General features: G+C 42.2%; 1 protein-coding gene and 1 long non-coding RNA gene across 2 annotated transcripts in view; one reads left to right on the top strand and one right to left on the bottom strand.

Moving 5' to 3' along the window:
- The window catches only part of LOC141098568 (cytochrome P450 2C5-like), a 119,179-nt gene that overhangs the window by 21,042 nt on the left and 79,935 nt on the right, over positions 1-18,202 (top strand). The window contains exons 2-5 of the mRNA XM_073586474.1: positions 5,645-5,833; positions 7,472-7,634; positions 12,722-12,871; positions 13,150-13,310. Coding sequence (XP_073442575.1) covers positions 5,645-5,833; positions 7,472-7,634; positions 12,722-12,871; positions 13,150-13,310 — 663 coding nt within the window. The remainder of the gene's footprint in view (positions 1-5,644; positions 5,834-7,471; positions 7,635-12,721; positions 12,872-13,149; positions 13,311-18,202) is intronic.
- The window catches only part of LOC141098569 (uncharacterized), a 37,078-nt gene continuing 27,538 nt past the window's right edge, over positions 8,663-18,202 (bottom strand). The window contains exons 2-4 of the long non-coding RNA XR_012234286.1: positions 13,563-13,789; positions 12,703-12,788; positions 8,663-12,438 (exon numbers count right to left, since the gene is read on the bottom strand). This is a non-coding gene — a long non-coding RNA (uncharacterized lncRNA). The remainder of the gene's footprint in view (positions 12,439-12,702; positions 12,789-13,562; positions 13,790-18,202) is intronic.

Here is an 18,202-nt window from a genome sequence, read left to right as displayed (position 1 = left end):
ATTTTGTGCGCCCGAGCGCATACCGCAAAAAAACGCATGCGCGGAAAAACGCATACAAATGCATGTGTATGCGCACATAAGCGCATCCCATGCAAAATATAGGGGAAAAAAAGCATGCGTTTTTTAGCGCTAAAATCCAGCGCAAAAAAACGCAAGTGTGAAACCAGCCTTAGTGACACATATATACAGTCATATGTAAAAGTTTGGGCACCCCTATTAATGTTAACCTTTTTTCTTTATAACAATTTTGTTTTTTGCAACAGGTATTTCAGTTTCATATATCTAATAACTGATGGACTCAGTTATATTTCTGGATTCAAATGAGGTTTATTGTACTAACAGAAAATGTGCAATCTGCATTTAAACAAAATTTGACCGGTGCAAAAGTATGGGCACCCTTATCATTTTCTTGATTTGAACACTCCTAACTACTTTTTACTGACTTCCTGAAGCACTAAATTGGTTTTGTAACCTCATTGAGCTTTGAACTTCATAGCCAGGTGTATCAAATCATGAGAAAAGGTATTTAAGGTGGCCACTTGCAAGTAGTTCTCCTATTTGATTCTCCTATGAAGAGTGGCATCATGGGCTCCTCAAAACAACTCTCAAATCATCTGAAAACAAAGATTATTCAACATAGCTTTTCAGGGGAAGGATACAAAAAGTTGTCTCAGAGATTTAACCAGTCAGTTTCCACTGTGAGGAACATAGTAAGGAAATGGAAGAACACAGGTACAGTTCTTGTTAAGCCCAGAAGTGGCAGGCCAAGAAAAATATCAGAAAGGCAGAGAAGAAGAATGGTGAGAACAGTCAAGGACAATCCACAGACCACCTCCAAAGACCTGCAGCATCATCTTGCTGCAGATGGTGTCACTGTGCATCGGTCAACAATACAGCGCATGCATAACGCCTTTTTGTATGACCAAACAACTCAATCTTTGTTTCATCAGTTCACAGGACCTTCTTCCAAAATGTAACTGGCTTGTCCAAATGTGCTTTTGCATACCTCAGGCGACTCTGTTTGTGGCGTGCTTGCACAAACGGCTTCTTTCGCATCACTCTCCCATACAGCTTCTCCTTGTGCAAAGTGCGCTGTATTGTTGACCGATGCACAGTGACACCATCTGCAGTAAGATGATGCTGCCGGTCTTTGGAGGTGGTCTGTGGATTGTCCTTGACTGTTCTCACCATTCTTCTTCTCTGCCTTTCTGATATTTTTCTTGGCCTGCCACTTCCGGGCTTAACAAGAACTGTACCTGTGTTCTTCCATTTCCTTACTATGTTCCTCACAGTGGAAACTGACTGGTTAAATCTCTGAGACAACTTTTTGTATCCTTCCCCTGAAAAGCTATGTTGAATAATCTTTGTTTTCAGATCATTTGAGAGTTGTTTTGAGGAGCCCATGATGCCACTCTTCATAGGAGAATCAAATAGGAGAACTACTTGCAAGTGGCCACTTTAAATACCTTTTCTCATGATTTGATACACCTGGCTATGAAGTTCAAAGCTCAATGAGGTTACAAAACCAATTTAGTGCTTCAGGAAGTCAGTAAAAAGTAGTTAGGAGTGTTCAAATCAAGAAAATGATAAGGGTGCCCATACTTTTGCACCGGTCAAATTTTGTTTAAATGCAGATTGCACATTTTCTGTTAGTACAATAAACCTCATTTGAATCCAGAAATATAACTGAGTCCATCAGTTATTAGATATATGAAACTGAAATACCTGTTGCAAAAACCAAAAATGTTATAAAGAAAAAAGGTCAACATTAATAGGGGTGCCCAAACTTTTACATATGACTGTATGTACAGGTGCATCTCACAAAATTAGAATATTATCAAAAAGTTAATTTATTTCTGTTATTTAATACAAAAAGTATAACTCATATATTATATAGAGTCATTACAAGCAGAGTGATCTATTTCAAGTGTTTACTTACTGTATTTTAATGTTGATGATTATGGCTTACAGCCAATGAAAACCCAAAAGTCATTATCTCAATAAATTAGAATACTTTATAACACAAGCTTGAAAAAATGATTTCAAATTCCGAATTGTTGGCTTACTGAAATGTTTATTCTGTAAATGCACTCAATACTTGGTCGGGGCTCCTTTGGCATCAATTACTGCATCACTGCAGAGCAGCATGCAGGCGATCAGCCTGTGGCACTGCTGAGATGTTATGGAAGCCCAGGTTGCTTTGATATCAGCATTCTGCTCATCTTCATTGTTGAGTCTGGTGTCTCTCATCTTCCTCTTGAAATTACCACATAGATTCTCTATGGTGTTAAGGTCAGACGAGTTTCTAAAATCACAACAGGACCCAACAGGATAGAAGAGATGGATGACACACAGTAAATGCACATAGAATAGATAGATATACAGATATCTGTTACAAATACAATGAGTACAGTGTGTGTGTAGCTTACTGTACATGTATTTAATTAAAAAAAGATATTTTTTCTGAAAAAAATGGCGTGGGCTCCCGCATAATTTTCTTAACGAGCAGAGGGAAAGCCAACAGCTCGTGGCTGCGGTTTATAGCCTAGGAAGGGTGTGATACCCAAGGAGCTTCCCAGGCTATTAATATCAGCTCACAGCTGCATACTTAGCCTTTACTGGCTATTAAAATAGGGGATCCTAAAAAATTACGTAGGGTCACCATATAATTAATAACCAGCAAAGGCTATGCAGACAGCTGTGGGCTGATATTAATAGCCTAGGAAGGGGCCATGGATACTGGCCCCCCAGGCTTAAAACATCAGCTGTCAGCCACCCCAGAAAAGATGATAAGATGCGTCAATTCTGGCACTTAGCCTCGCTCTTCCCACTTGCTCTGTAGCGGTGGCAAGTGAGGTGAAATTTGGGAGGGTTGATGTTACCATTGTATTGTCAGGTGATATCAAGCCCCGAGGTTAGTAATGGAGAGGCATCAATAAGATGCCCCCATTACTAACCCTATAGTCACATTGCATGAAAACACAGATACCTAGAATAAAGTTCTTTAATTAAAAGAAAGACACAGACTCCTTTAATAAATCCTAATTAAACTATACTTATGAGCTCGCTCATTCCATCAACACCATTGTCATCTGCAAGAGAGTTTGAAAATTTCCCACTGCCCTCACATCACATAGGTGAAGTTACTTTCATTGGCTGTGAACTCACAGGACCTGTCTGATGGCACCTCGAGCTGGAGAACTTTATCACGCTCGCTGTGCCCTCAGACAGGGAATAGAAGTTCACAGGGAGACACTAAGCACATGCTGCTCAGTGTTTCTGCTGGATGACAAGCTGTATGGTCGCATCATGCAACCATGCAGCCTGCCATCTAGATGTAGCAGAATTAGACCCATCGTGGGACAAATGGATTAGCAGCATCTCCATGGAAAGGTGAGGAATATTGTTGTTTTTTATTTTTAACTCTTTTGCAGATGACAAGGGCATCAGTTGAATGTGAATCAGTGAGCTCATTCAGATAGAATTTGTACTTTTTAGTAAGAAAATGAGAAAGGAGACAGGTATGTTCACACAGAGCTGTGAGCAGAAAAAGTGTCCACCTTTTCCAATCTGTGAGTCAGTGTTCAGTGTATTTCAGACTGCACTCTGATGAATTCTGAGTGCAGTTCGAGGTGTTGCATACATCCATAGAATTGGCTACTCTTCCAGTGTGAGTGAACCATAATGATTAATCTTCCATTTAAATGGAAAATCCACTCTTTTATTCAAAAGATGAGTGGTGTGTTTATTTTTCCAGATGAGGTTTCTGAAAACTTTAAAATAAAAGTCTTGCTACTACTTCGAGGTGGATTTCTTCCAGAATCAGTTCCAACCTTGATATTGCTTAGCGTCCTTTGGACTTGACAGACTGGGGTAAAAAAACAAAATTGCTTCCAAAATCTCTTTAGAAAATGCACAAAGGAAAAAAAAATCATAAAAAATATGCAGTGTTTCCTTAAGTGTATACCTCTATACAAAACTCAGCTGATTTTGCTTCCACTTCCGAGAAAACATTTGTTAACCTAAACTTACTAGATTTAGTCAAGAAAATGGTACAATGTCGGTTGGTGCTTAGTTATTGCGACAATGTGCTTACGATTGAAGTATTGGTTGCAGATTTTCTATGAAGAGCGCACCGCCGCAAAGAACAATTTTTATTTATTTTTCCCGCCATAATTTATTTTGAAATAATAGTTGTGCAAAGAATTGATTGGGGGTCTTATGTGTGAATTTGCTATACGTTTTTGGGTGACCCATTTAGAAGGTACAATAGATGGGAAGAAATATAAGATCACATATAGAAATAAGCAAATCTTCCAAATTTTGCACCGGACAGATTTATCTACTTACCCCATAGATTCATTCAATCAAGTCAGGAAGAAGTTAGACAATAAAATATTGTTTGGTGTCCACCGCTCACCTGTTGTCGTTCCCTAACCAGTGCTCCTCTCACTTCCTTTGGTTTTGCCAATGATGTGTGTCGTACCCCAACTTGACCTCATCAACCCTGATCGGCACCAGAAGACCTTCCTAACTTCAACACAAGACCAAAGGGAGAGGGAGCAAAGTATTGGGGGATAGCTGTAATATTGGGAAATGTGAGGGTGGACCTAGGACAGGTGAGAATAAAAATATGTTGTTTTTAACCTATTACTAGCCAAAGCTATTCGCTTTGGTAGAAAATGAAGGTAATGTATCAAGGAAATATGAATGTATTTAGGAAGACATAAGGGATGAAAATGATGCTAAAGTGAGGAAACCTGCCATTTTTCCGGCTTTTTGTTGCGATTTTTGCACCCATAAAAATCAATGGAAAAGTGAAAAAAGGCAACAAGCATTTTTTGCTGAATTAAACTAACTTTATTAAACAAGCAGACATGTAATCTTTACCCCAAAAATCACTGCAGAAAAAAGCCCTAAGAAAAGTTGTATGAGAACATAGCATAAAATGTTCACACTGACGATCCTCCCAGCTTTTCCTGTATTGACCAGTAGACCAGCCATACGCGAGGACGACTCGGGCTCCTTGGGATGACTTAGAGAATAGATGAGATCATTATTTGTTTTTATGTGGTCACAAATATGAACCCAAGTGCAGGTCTTTGTCTAAAGCTTATATGGATCTTATATTGACAAAATTGATTCACCCGAGTATGGGGACGAGGTGAGGAGCCGCCTGCACTTACTATAAGGTTTATTTTATATGCACCGAAGGAACGGATTTTCTAAAATATAAATTTTATTTCTCATTAGCTTTAAGCATGAGAGATAATTAAATTTATTATGAAAGTTTGGTAGCTTTCAGTTTATATCACCACTGGTGGACGCCATGTCCTGTGAGCCGGGATCAGCGAAAGTGGATTTTTCTGGGAACATTCAGGGCAAAGCTGATGTGTTTTTTGCGTATTGCTGGACTTGAGGAAGGGTACAGGACACAGGTTTGATTTTACTTGCATCATGGTCCACTCTTTCAGTCCAGTGGCGGAATTTGCTGGGTATTAGTTGTCTGGACTGTTCCTTTAAAGTTTCCAACCCTTCCAGGATGTTTTTGTGCCATTGCTCTTGTGGCAGATTGAGGGATTGGTTCCCTGATTCTGAGAACACTGAATATTTAATTATCTGCATTTTATTCCCTGTTTTCTAGGCTTTTGCAGACATGATCATGATGTATCCCATATTCATTCTCGTGTCCTTTGTGGTCATTTTAATTCTGGTCAATGTTTTTAAGAACCAGAAAAAATCCATCAACTACCCTCCTGGTCCTATGCCTTTACCGATCATAGGAAATATGCATGTGATCAACACATTAAATCCCCAAAAGTCCTTCACAGAGGTAAGAGACTCTCCACTGTATGTACAGATGTAGTGTGCATTACATTTTGATTCTTATTCTTGGCGGAGTGTTCCGATTGCATATGGCTTTACTTGTCAATGCTTTTGTACAGTATTGACTTCATGACTTCAATTAATGTGCTTCAAATCTTATTCCAATATAAGATTCAGCATATTTTTAAAAACTCTTAATGATAGGTCATCAATGTCTGATCCATGGGGGTGTGATCAGCTTTTCCTGGTGCTGGGTTCAGAAATGCTAAGTTGCGGAGCTGCGCAGCTCTATCAATGCAATAGTGGCTGTGGCAGGTACTGCACATGTACCCCATATTCATACCAATTGGACTAACAAATAAAGTTGCACTCTTTATTGCTATAGCATGTAAACATGAAATATATGAAATTGGAATTTCATTTCTTATCCAGAAAAGTTAAAATCTATGATATTTAGCACATAATTCTGTCAATTCATGCATGCCCAGCAGCCAAAACAAGACAATCTACTTTGCAGGGAACCTATTGTGTTTCCTCTCTTGGGATGATAGCCTACATTTATATGGGTAGGTAGCATCCTGCTGTTATTAAAACCACCATAGTCTGATAGTTATATATGGAGATTGCTACTTTTAGTATGCACCTGTTCACACCTGTTCTTTTTGGAAGTGATTGCTATTCTTTTGATGTTTGTGTGCATAGGCTATCTGACTGAGCACACAACCCATCAGCCTATGGTGGTTTTAATCACAGCAGGATCCTACCTACCCATATAAATGTAAGCTATCAACCCAAGAGAGGAAACACATTAGGTTAAGTTCCCAGTAAAGAAAATTGCCTTGTTGTGGCTGCTGGGCTTACATGAATTAGCCAATTTATGCACTAATTATCTTTGTTTTTTATTATTTTCTAGAGGAGTAATGAAATTTCAATGTTATACATACCAATAGGAGGCAACTTGTGTAGCAACCAGCTGTGGTTGTTATACATTTGATGGTGATGTTCCTGTGATTGTACAGAATGGAGCAGTTCTAGATGATGACAGCAGCAGGAACAGCTAATTTGTGGGAATGCAGGATGCCGCACCCCAAGGATCAGACACTGATGACCTCTCCAAAAGATAGGACACCAATTTTGAAGTCCCAGACACTCCTTCAATTTATAAATCCCATAAATCTTATAATTTTGTTTAATCAGCACCTTCATGTCCTCTTAATGAAAACAACAAACAAACCCTTTGTGGATTCTGCAGTCATGGATTACTCCAGTCCCTGTGCTCAACATCAATATTTTTCCCTGGTGGGGACTGTGTGTATGAATAATACACCATTGCCACAGGAAGTAACCAGAGACCGAAGACCACCACCAGCACGGCAGTCCTGAAGTCAACAGTTTGTCAGATAGGGGACTATGAGATACTTCTTTATTTTATTTAATTTTTTTCCTTGTGGCTCACTTTTTACAAAATATCAGAAAACACTTTTCAGGAAAAGGATATTAGGGCATTAGATTTTCTGTCAGCATTGAAGACAACAGAATTCGACATGTAGACTAGCTGCGGCAAAAAATGCATCCAATGGAGGCTTTTAATGATAAGCTGTAAAATAATTTTAATATATATTCCTAATATCTTATGTTTATCCAGATGTCAAAGAAATATGGACCAATATTCACAGTCTATGTAGGTGCCCAAAGGCTGGTTATCCTGTGTGGTTATGACACGGTGAAAGATGCTCTCGTCAACCACGCCGAGGAATTTGCTGGCAGACCGTGTACGGCGATAGGTTCTAAAGTATCAAACGAGCATGGTAAGTAATAAACGATATTGAAATGATATCTGATTCCGAATACTAACTGTTACATAAGTGAAAAAAAAGACTAGGGTCCATAAAGTTCAACCTTTCGCCACCATTTCTACATTCGCTTTCACTAGATTTGTTATCACCCACAATGCCATTGGATGTAAGCAAAGCATCCAGCTCTCCTGTACTTACTGTTATACTGTTGGCCATTACTTCCTCTTGTGGTCGGCATTCCACAGTCTGACTGCTCTAACTGTAAAGAACTCTTTCCTATTTAGCTACCAGTAGTCTTTCCTCCACATATAATGAATGTTCTTTGTAAGAAGTTACATGCCATCCTGTGTACTGACCACACAGGTATTATACAAATAAGGCTAGTTTCACACTAGCGTTCTCGGGCACAGCGCAGGGCCGCCACTTAGCTCCGCCCCGGCCGCGTCCCCTCCGGTCAGCTCCTCCTAGGATCGCATGACGCTGCATGCGATCAGCATACCCTATACTTAGCGTTTGGTATGCTGATCATGCGCTGGTCGTGCGCTGGTATGATCTTGCTGGCGTTGCGCCCTTTTGGCGCTGTGCCCAGCGCACAAAAACGTGCTGTGTTGCATTTTTGTGTGCTGGGCGCAGCACCAAAAGGGCGCAACGCCAGCAAGATCATACCAGCGCACGACCAGCGCATGATCAGCATACCCAATGCTAAGTATAGGGTACGCTGCTCGCATGCAGCGTCATGCGATCCTAGGAGGAGCTGACCGGAGGGGCGTGGCCGGGGCGGAGCTAAGCGGCGGCCCTGCGCTGCGCCCGAGTACGCTAGTGTTAAACTAGCCTAAATTAGGTTTTTTCTAAGCTTCATAATTTTGAATATCTTATTACAACATTTTACATGGGGTTTTCTGGGACTTGGATATTGATTACTTAATATTGGGAGTCCAACTCCGGGCACCCCAACTGATCAGCTGTTTGCAGATCCATGGCAGCCAGCTCAGCTCCTATTTACATGAATAGAAGCTGACTAACATTACCTGAGTTCAGTATAGAATCACTGCACACGTAGAATATGCTTAAAGTGAATATTTATTTCTTGACGGTGATGAAGCGACAGCTGACGTTTCGGCCTGATAGCGGCCTTTATCACATAGTCGCTGAAAAAAGAGAAAATATATACAATAAGAATCAAAAATAGACAAAATATATACAAGATATATACAGAACAGGTATATCCAAAAGAGCATTTGTAGTTAAAAAAATGTGTTTATGCAGTAGGATCACGAGAAAACATGGAGGCACCTTAGACAAGAAAATGGGAATAATTGGTGGCAGACGTGAGAATAGTATATATAGAAATTATTACAGTGAGATCATACCCATTTGTCTGTTTTCACAAGGTAATTAGTGTCACTGCTAGGCAATGTTTCAAAAGATGCAGTTTATCCTGTGGGTGAGGGTAAAGGGAACATTACCTGAGAACAGCTATTAAATTGTGCACAGAGCTGTGCTTTTCCAATTCTGCCCACCATTTTACATTCAGCTGAAGTGGAAACTGCAAGTTCGGGGTTCTGGGTGTCAGACCCCAATCTATGTTATGTGGATGACCAGTCATAAGGCTATGTCATCAGTATCGATGCCATCTCATACTTTCCTCAGCTTTGAAATTGCAAGAACTCAAAAATTTTGAAAGTTCTTGTTTTCTTCTGTATTGTATATAAGTGTCATTCACAGAAAAACACAAACTGTTTCACCTTTGTTGCTATCAGTGAGGTTATCAGTGATTGTTTCTAGAAGGTTCTGTGGCGCTAAATGCACTTGAGCATAGAAATCATAAGGATCCGCTTCTAGCAGTTCCCATCGTAATTTCTGACCTAGGACGTTCCAGATGTGCTTGATGGGAGATGAGTCCGCAGAGGTGCTAAAGACCATGGTAGCAGGTTTAGGCCACACAGGTTGTTTACAGTAGCATGGGGTCTGGTGCTGTTCTGTTGAAAAACTGATCCGAAACAATTAGTAGAAATGCTCTCACCACAGTTACGCAACCAAATCAATATAACTCCAAGCTATTAGTGCACTGGGAATGAAGACTAGAGGAATCCAGTTATCATATATTATACCACCCCACACTAGAATCCTGGAAACAGGACTGGTGTAATGTTCCCTCATGAAGGCCTTTTTATTTCTTTGCAAACGTGGTCTCCAGATGAAGGTATGTCCTCTTCAGTGTTGAGTCCCATTTCTCTTGGATATAATTATAGCCACAGTTTTATCTGAAGTGGAGACTATATAGGCAATGCCATGAAGAGGTCTTCATGAAGAAACATTCAAATTCAATTTCAAATTCAAAGAAGCTTTATTGGCAGGACTAAATACACATTAGTTTTGCTAAAGCAAATGTACAAAAGGGAATAGGGATAGGGACTGTAGGGATGTTGGGTAGGGGCTGTAGGAAAGGTTGATGGGTGATGGGGCAGATCCAGGGTGGGACTATAGAAGTCCATGGCATAGGGAAGGTGAATGGGGGGGCATGGGGCATATCCAGGGAGGGGGCCATAGAAGTCCATGGTATATCATAGCTCTCTTTCTCACAGTCTATGACATTCGCTCACATATTGCGCTGCTATCTCCACTGCTCTCTCTTCTACCCCCAGCAGGATATGTTTTCTCTTCCTCCTTCATGGTGATGAAATCCGGGAAGAGATGTGAGAGTCTCCTGAAGAGAGCGTCCCTCACTGCTGGGTATTTGGGGCAGTGTAGCAGGAAGTGGGTTTCGTCCTCCAGGGCCTCCTGGTCGCAGTGTTGGCACAGTCTTTCCTCCCTGGGCTTGTAGCTCTGCCTGTGTCGGCCGGATTCGAAGGCCAGACTGTGGACACTGAGTCTATATCGGCTCAGGATCTTGCGGTCTCTGGGATCTGGGAGTTTCTCCAGATATGGGGCCAGTCTGTAGTCTCTCTGTAGACTCCGGTACATGGTCAGTTTCTGTGAGCTGATGATGTCGTTTTTCCAGTCACTTACGTACCTCTTCTGGCCTTCGTCTAACATCTTCTTGATTCTGGCTTTTGACAGGTTGTTCTGATTGGTGTTCTGGTCAGGTTGCGTTTGGGTGAGCTGTTCCAAGGGTCATGGTTTTTCTGTTTCACCTACATGTTTCAGGGCTTTATGGTGATGGGAGCTTGGTTTGCTCCTATGTAGGTGAGCCCGGAATGACAGTGCCCTCTTTAGAACCGTTAGGTGTAGAGGGAATCTGCCCAGCTCGGCCAGGTAAGCACTGCTGGAGGTACTCCGATGGACTTGGAGAAGGTGCTTGCAGAATTCCAGGTGGAATATTTCTGTTGGGCTTGAATCCCACCTTGACCAGTCTGGGTAGGTGTGAGGACCCCAGACTTCACTGCCATACAGGATTGGGGCAATGATAGAGTCGAAGATTTTTAACCAGACCCTCACTGGCGGCTTCAGATGGTAGAGTTTCCTTCAGATGGCATAGAAGGTTTTGCAGGCCTTGTCATTCAGGGTCTCTGTGGCTTGTTTGATGCTCCCTAACCGGTGAATCTCTAGGCCCAGGTAGGTATATTTGTCCTTTCCTGTAAGGGCACAGTTGTTGAGGACAAATGAAGTGTGCTCGTCTGATTTTCTCTTTCTCTTCTGGAGAACCATGATGTTGGTTTTCTTTAGGTTGACCGGTAGTGCCCAGGTGGAGCTGAATTTCTCTAAGATTTTCAGGTTGCCTTGGAGGCCTTTCTCGGCTGGTGATAGAAGCAGCAGGTCATCTGCATACAGCAGGAATTTCACCTGCGCATCATGGAGGGTGAGACATGGTGCTGTGGAAGATTCCAGAGCGGTAGCCAGCTCGTTGATGTAAATGTTGAAGAGCGTTGGGCTTAGGCTGCAGCCTTGTCTGACTCCCCGGCTCTGCTGGAAATAGGCCGTTCTTCTGCCGTTCACACTCACTCTGCAGAGGTTCTCAGTGTAGGAGCTTTGATAACATCGTAGGTCTTTCCTCCTATTCCGCTCACCAGCAGTTTCAGGAATAAGCCTGGGTGCCACACCGAATCAAAGGCCTTTTTAAAGTCCACGAAACAGGCATATATCTTCCCGTTCTTTGTATTGTGGACGTGTCTCTGAATGAGGCTGTGCAGGGTGTATTTGTGGTCAGTAGTGTGGTGGTTTGGCATGAACCCTGCTTGGCTCTTGCTGAGGACGTTGTGCAACATCACATCGGTTTATTGTGTGGGGTGGCATCATGTACAGTAGATGAATCCTTCTAATCTTCATATCAGGTACACTAGCAGCTCGGCGCTGAGTTGATCTGCTTGTGTAACCAGTGGACCGGCCATTTCTCGAAAGTGTCCCACAATCTGTTTTTTAGTACTGCTAAACTTTTTTTGTTTGACAAATTGAAATAAAATCAAAGGTGAGAAGGGGGATGTAAAAGGAAGGGAGTGAGGACAAGAGGAACACAATAATTCAAGGTGGAATAATAGCAAGACACAAAAATAATATGCTTACAGAGGATCAGAGAGAGAGAACAACAAGTAAAGCACATTATAATTCAGAAAATTGAGAATCAACACAGACCACAGGTACTGGGTAGATACTAAAGTATTTTACTGAAGATTGTGGAAATAGAGTGATTCACCATCTCTGGAATTGCTGAGTGAATTTTCTCTCATGGCAAATATCAATCATGTCAAATGAATAATGTAATTAAGTTTTTCCAATAACTTCCGTTGAATGAATGCTGAGGAGTAGAATACCATCACTTATTTCAAAATGCAGCTATGGGATGATCAGCCGCTCACACCAGGTTCTTCTTCCTTTGTCTCTGCAAAGAAACGGATGTTACCAGTGAAACAGTGACCAGCTAGACATCTCTTGTACGGCACCCAGTAAGATAAGTCATGTAAAGAGAACCTCTAATTGGAAAGTATACAGTAGATAGGGGTTGTCATGATAACATTGTCAAAAATGCATATGCATAGAGCTTATAAGCCACATACTGCTGTATACAAAACTCCTCAAGGCTGGAGAACTGGCTTGGGCTTATCCCATAGCATCAATTTTTAGCAATTATTTTAACAGCAATTACCTGTCCTCTATCCATGCAGGTATCCTCTTCTCCAATGGAGAGAACTGGAAAGTGATGAGAAGATTCACTCTATCTACATTACGAGACTATGGAATGGGGAGAAAGGATGTAGAAAACAAGATCACCGAAGAGTGTGACTGCTTATTACAGGCAATCAGATCTCATGGAGGTAATTCAGTTCATAAAATGTCTTCATGTGTCTACACAGAAGCCTGATAGTCAAAACAGAAGGATGATTTTTCTTGTTATTATCAAGAGTGTTTGGAAAGTTGCTTAATTTTTATTTTAGATGGATTGGAGTAATAAAAACCTTAATTAGAACAATCCCACATACCGGTAATGACATACAAAGTAGCAAATAAATTAGTTTAATTTTGTGTTGTTTTTGACCCAACAAACTTTATTTTCATTCCTTGAACTAAACATTTCCCCATGTTGTATTTTCAGGGAAACCATTCAATAACCAAACCATCTTAACTGCTGCTGTGGCCAACATAATCGTGTGCATCCTGCTGGGTCAAAGATATGAATATGATGATCCTACAATCATAAAACTCATTTATCTAGTGAATGAAATTATCAGGATCATGGAAAGTAGGATGGTTCGGGTATGTATACTTTTATCACTATTCCAGAAGAAATGGGATATTGGCAGTCATGTAACTAGAGTTGTAAGGGTTCTGGTGCAAAATGTGACATAGGACCCCATCAGTATATTGGTCAGATGTGCAAGCCACTGTATTAATGTCTTAAGTCCTGTTCCTATCCTGTAATAATTTGTTCTGTCGCATAATAATGTCCCCTGAACTGACGCTCTTCTTCAACACATTGACAATAAAAAAATTAGCCATTTTTCTTACCTGTCCTTACTCATGACTATGAGTAGCGTGCTTTTCCTGCTTCATATTTGGTGCAATGGGGATGGGCGCCGCATAGTAGAAATGTCACCAACAACAAGTATGCTGACATCAGCGACCAGCCATTAATTGACTAGTGGCTTGAATAGCTATTGCAGCTCTGTGTCAGTCCCCCATCACTACTGTATAGTTGCGTTCACTGCGACAGTTATTGATACACCCTTGAATATCTGTAAAAAAAAACAAGCAGAAGGAACATACTAAAACATCTAAGCCCAGTGTTAGGGTTGGCAGAACACACTAAATAAAATATAATGATAAAGTGCGTTCGCAACCCAGGGTCCACCATACAGTGATGGAGAAACCGCAGCTAAAACAATGGCAGAGCAAGGCTGCGAGAAATCACTACAGTCACACTGAGTTAAATGTCACTCAGTGTGAACTGTGCGCGGTGTACTAGCTCTGTTACTCCACACAGCGGTATTAAGACAACTGAACACTTAAGCTCTACCATGTTGGAAAACACAGGAGTAGGACAATTATGATGCTAGTTGGGGTCCCTATCGCTTAACCCCCCTGGGAAGTCTAGGCTGGTGGCTGTGCTCACTCTGAAGTCGGCTGTGCAGACTCACACATACGACTTAGGACACCCAGAGTCAGATGCTGAGCCAAGTGAAAGTTCCCACCCTACACTGCCTGCCTAGACACATAATTGTCGCACTAGAGGCCGCATACATGTACACAGAGTGGCAGCGTGTCCATTCACACACAAAACACAAGTGATACTAGAGCACAGACGTGCGCCATTGAGACCCTTTTATATCTTAAGCTCATGTTCAGACAGACAGGACCTTGCCTGTGGACCAATCTGAAGCTGCCACATCACCAGAGCAGCTGACATCTGAGCACCAATGAGAAGGTGCCACATCACGGACATGCTCAGTAGGATGAAATCTTGTCTTAGACTCTAGAGTACAACGCTGCATGTGTATACCAGTAGTAACCATAGGCTTAGCTGGAGAGCCAGCAGCAACTACACATGCAGCATGAGCCTGGGCAAGGCATTGGGGCCAGAGTCTGTGCCGATCAGTCATCCCAGCAGCTGAGTATGAATGGGAGACCACAGTACAAGACAAGGCCTGGGATCTACCCCGCCCAGTGGAAAAATCACAGTGCCTAACATTACCCCCCACCCCGCTAACACCCCCTCCCCGACAATGTTACCACGCTTGAAAGCCACCATACGCTGGGAGGCATGGATATGTTTTTGATGGTTGGCTGAAGCACTGGATGGTACATAGATCTTGCCTGGGAAAACCTGGGCCTTGAAACATAGGTTCTCACAAAAACTGCCCCATTTTTGTATGCTACCTGTTGTCCAATCAATCTGGGGGGGAATGGAGGCGCAGTCACGGTATCCCCAAAAGTGCCTCATCCATACCCTCAGAAATAACTAGAAAGGAGATCATCTCCTGATGGTTCCGAGACACAGAGAGGGTAAAGGGGACAGTCTGATGGGAAACTGGGGTTGTCAAAATAGCCCCGTTAGCTACCGGAAAAGACTTCAGCTTAGGTAGCATTGCCAATGGGATTTCGTGTTGTTGGGCAAAGGTAGCAGACATGAAATTGCCCTCTGCCCCCGGAGACCACGCAAGCCTGTGCTGTGAGAGTATCTGACCCATATGTCAGAGAAACTCCAAAAGCCAACTTGGGTGATACCTCAACAGGAACTAGTGAACCTCCCCCCAAGGCCACCTCAGGCTGTGACTCTTTCTGATACTTGCTACATTTATTGGCAAAGTGATCGCCTTGCCTGCAGGCAAAACAAGTCGGCTGCGGACGTACAGAGTGAGAAATTGGTTCCGCTCGAGAAACTTCCATGGGCTCTACAGAGTCATCAACCTGAGTTGAGGGACACATGGAATTGGCGAAGTTCGGAGCCAACAGAACCATAGGTTTAGTATGAGCTCGCTCCAAACCATGGTCAACATGCCGCAGATCTATGCTGGTGGCCATTGATTTTAGTTCCTTCAGGGAAGTTGGAATCTCCATAGTGGCCAAAGCGTCCCTGACATGATCAGCTTATCCCCTCCAGAAGATAGATATTAGAAACTTATCAGGTCACTCCAACTGGGTAGCCAGGGAACAAAACTGAATGGCAAACTGGCTATCCAAGGATGACTCCTGAGCTAAAGCCAGGTGTCGGAGTGCGGTATCATGGGTAAAAATTGGCCCCCAAAAAACCTCTTTCAGGGCAATCAGAAAACGAGAGGCGCTAAGGATCAGGTGATCATCTCTTTCCCAAAATAGATTAGCCCAGTCCAACGCCCTGCCTGACAAAAGGGAAACTATAAAACCCACCTTGGTTAGCTGTGTTTGGTATCGTGAAGCTATTATCTCAAGGTTGATTGAGCACTGATTCACAAACCCTCTACAAGCCTTTCCCAGAGGAAACAGGAGCTGCAGTAGTAACTTTAGTAGTGGCTTCAGCGGCTGCTTGTGCTACTATTGTGGTGAGGTCCACAGCTGAAAAGGCCTGCTCAAGTGTGGTCAACCTGCTCTCAAGCTGCTAGACGTACCACTGAAGATGCTGATTGTCCGTCATTGCGGGGTATTGTGCATTCTCTTTCTGGCCTACCTCTGGTTATAAGTGAAGGTAGTGGAGCTGGTTATATTGATAGAGGGGTCGCGAGTTCTCATCCCAGGCTCCCTCTGGTGGTTACCAGAGGTAATGGAGCTGATCTAATTAACAGAGGCCTGCCACCTGATAATGAGGAGGATGACCGGAGATCTGGAGTCTCTGACTGAATTTTAGACAGCCGACTCCCTCTATCCCTGCTGGTGATTTTTCCTGCCTCCTGAGGACTTAGCTTCCAGCTCTGTCTCTGCATGCTCAAGCTAAGTGTTCTTTTGCTATTGTTCACATTTGATTTGGTTTTGTCTATTTCAGTTTTGTGTGGTCAGCCAGCCCCGGTTGGGGCTGTGCTTAGTTTCCATCCTTATGTTACAGTTTGTGCCAGTTTGTTTTTGTCCATTATTAGATTGGCCTCTTTTTGCTCTGCTTTCAGAATATACCAGAGTGCTGATATAGCGGGCGAAGTCTAGTGACTTCAGTATTTTTCTAGCAGGGCATGTTTTGCAGGGTTTTTTTGCGTGAATGCAGATAGAGTCTTTCCTTTCCTGTCCTGTCTAGTTAGTGTGGGTCCCATCTTTTGCTCAGTCTATTTTCCTACCTGCGTTTGTGTTTTCATCTTGTCTCACCAACAATATATGTTTGGGGGCTATCTATTCCTTTGGGGTCTGTTCTGGGGCAGGTTAGTTTTCCCCTTTCTTGCTTTAGGCTTATTTAGTTCTCCGGCTGTGTCGAGGTGTCTAGAATCATCGTATGTACGCTCCACAGCTACTGCTAGTTGTGTGGATAGGATCAGGGACTGCAATCCGCTTAGTTACCAACCTCTCTAGTTTTCTGTGGCTTAGCTTGGTCTTGCTTTCCTCCTCAGTGACCCAATCATAACAGCGGGGACAGTGACTCCAGGAATTAATGGGAGCCGGTGTCATGTGACAACTTCTTTAATCTTATTAACTTATGGTGTTTTACATTTCCAGGACCATATATAGCTTAGCCAAAAGGTTTTTTTTTTTAATGTTATGAAAAGTTATAAAGCTGCTTCCTTTGATAAGAGATTAAATTTCCTTAAACTGGAGTATTCAAACAATTTGATTCCATTCACATATATTGTCCAAAAAATTCTTCCTGACATTTTTCACAAAGCATAAGATTAAAGAGCAAGAGAAGGCTCATATGACCTCAGGTGTGACCCTTCAAGTTTCCTCCTGATGCTTGAAGCTGACAAATAACAAGTTATAGCACAGCTAATCAGGTCTGTATAAAAGCAGCATCAGGAAATACAGTGAGTTGTGAATGACATCTTTGCTTGACTATAGATTAAAGGAACTAAGCCATAAAGCACTGATTAAACATTACAGATAGTGTGTGACAGCACAGCATTGATAAACTGCTACCCTCCATTTACCCACCACTATATATGTTGAGATCACTTTGACAGTACTATGGGTATTTGCACATGGCTTCATTTAGATGCCAGGAAAAATGCACAATTTCCCAGATGAAGTCACATCAGAGAAACGCAGGCGGGTGTTTTGCTCAGGCAGCATAGCCAGTGGCTTGCTAATGCTCCAGTGTCTGCTCTGTCACCAACATTTGTGTCTCAAAACTGTAGTAACAATAGCAGTGGGTGATGTACTCATCTGTTGCTCCTCGACACATTACATGAAAGTGCGATTCCTGGTCGGGTATGTGGGCTTGTGCTGTGAGGGTGTTCCACTGGTGAAGGCCAAATGATGTTGTTGGTTTTCCAGGACCAGATGATTCACTGTACAATGAGGGAGACCAACAGTACTTCAAAAATATAGTTTTACTGAACAAAAAGTCTGATGACAACTATATACATGAGGCAGCGGCATATTTCTTCTCATATGCTTCAATATCACTAAGTATCTCTATACATTTTCTCTACACTTCTTTTAATTCTCTGGATCTCACTTGTTTCTGCACAAACCAGTCTAGTAACACATTACAGTCCATAAAAGTCATCTTTTCTTCATGCGGTTCCTTGACTTTT

The sequence above is a fragment of the Dendrobates tinctorius genome, unplaced genomic scaffold, assembly GCF_039654945.1.
Source record: "Dendrobates tinctorius isolate UK_male_01 unplaced genomic scaffold, ASM3965494v1 ptg000093l, whole genome shotgun sequence".
Classification (NCBI taxonomy): domain Eukaryota; kingdom Metazoa; phylum Chordata; class Amphibia; order Anura; family Dendrobatidae; genus Dendrobates; species Dendrobates tinctorius.
Note: the sequence above shows the minus strand (reverse complement) of the source record. Positions and strands in the feature narration are given on the sequence as shown.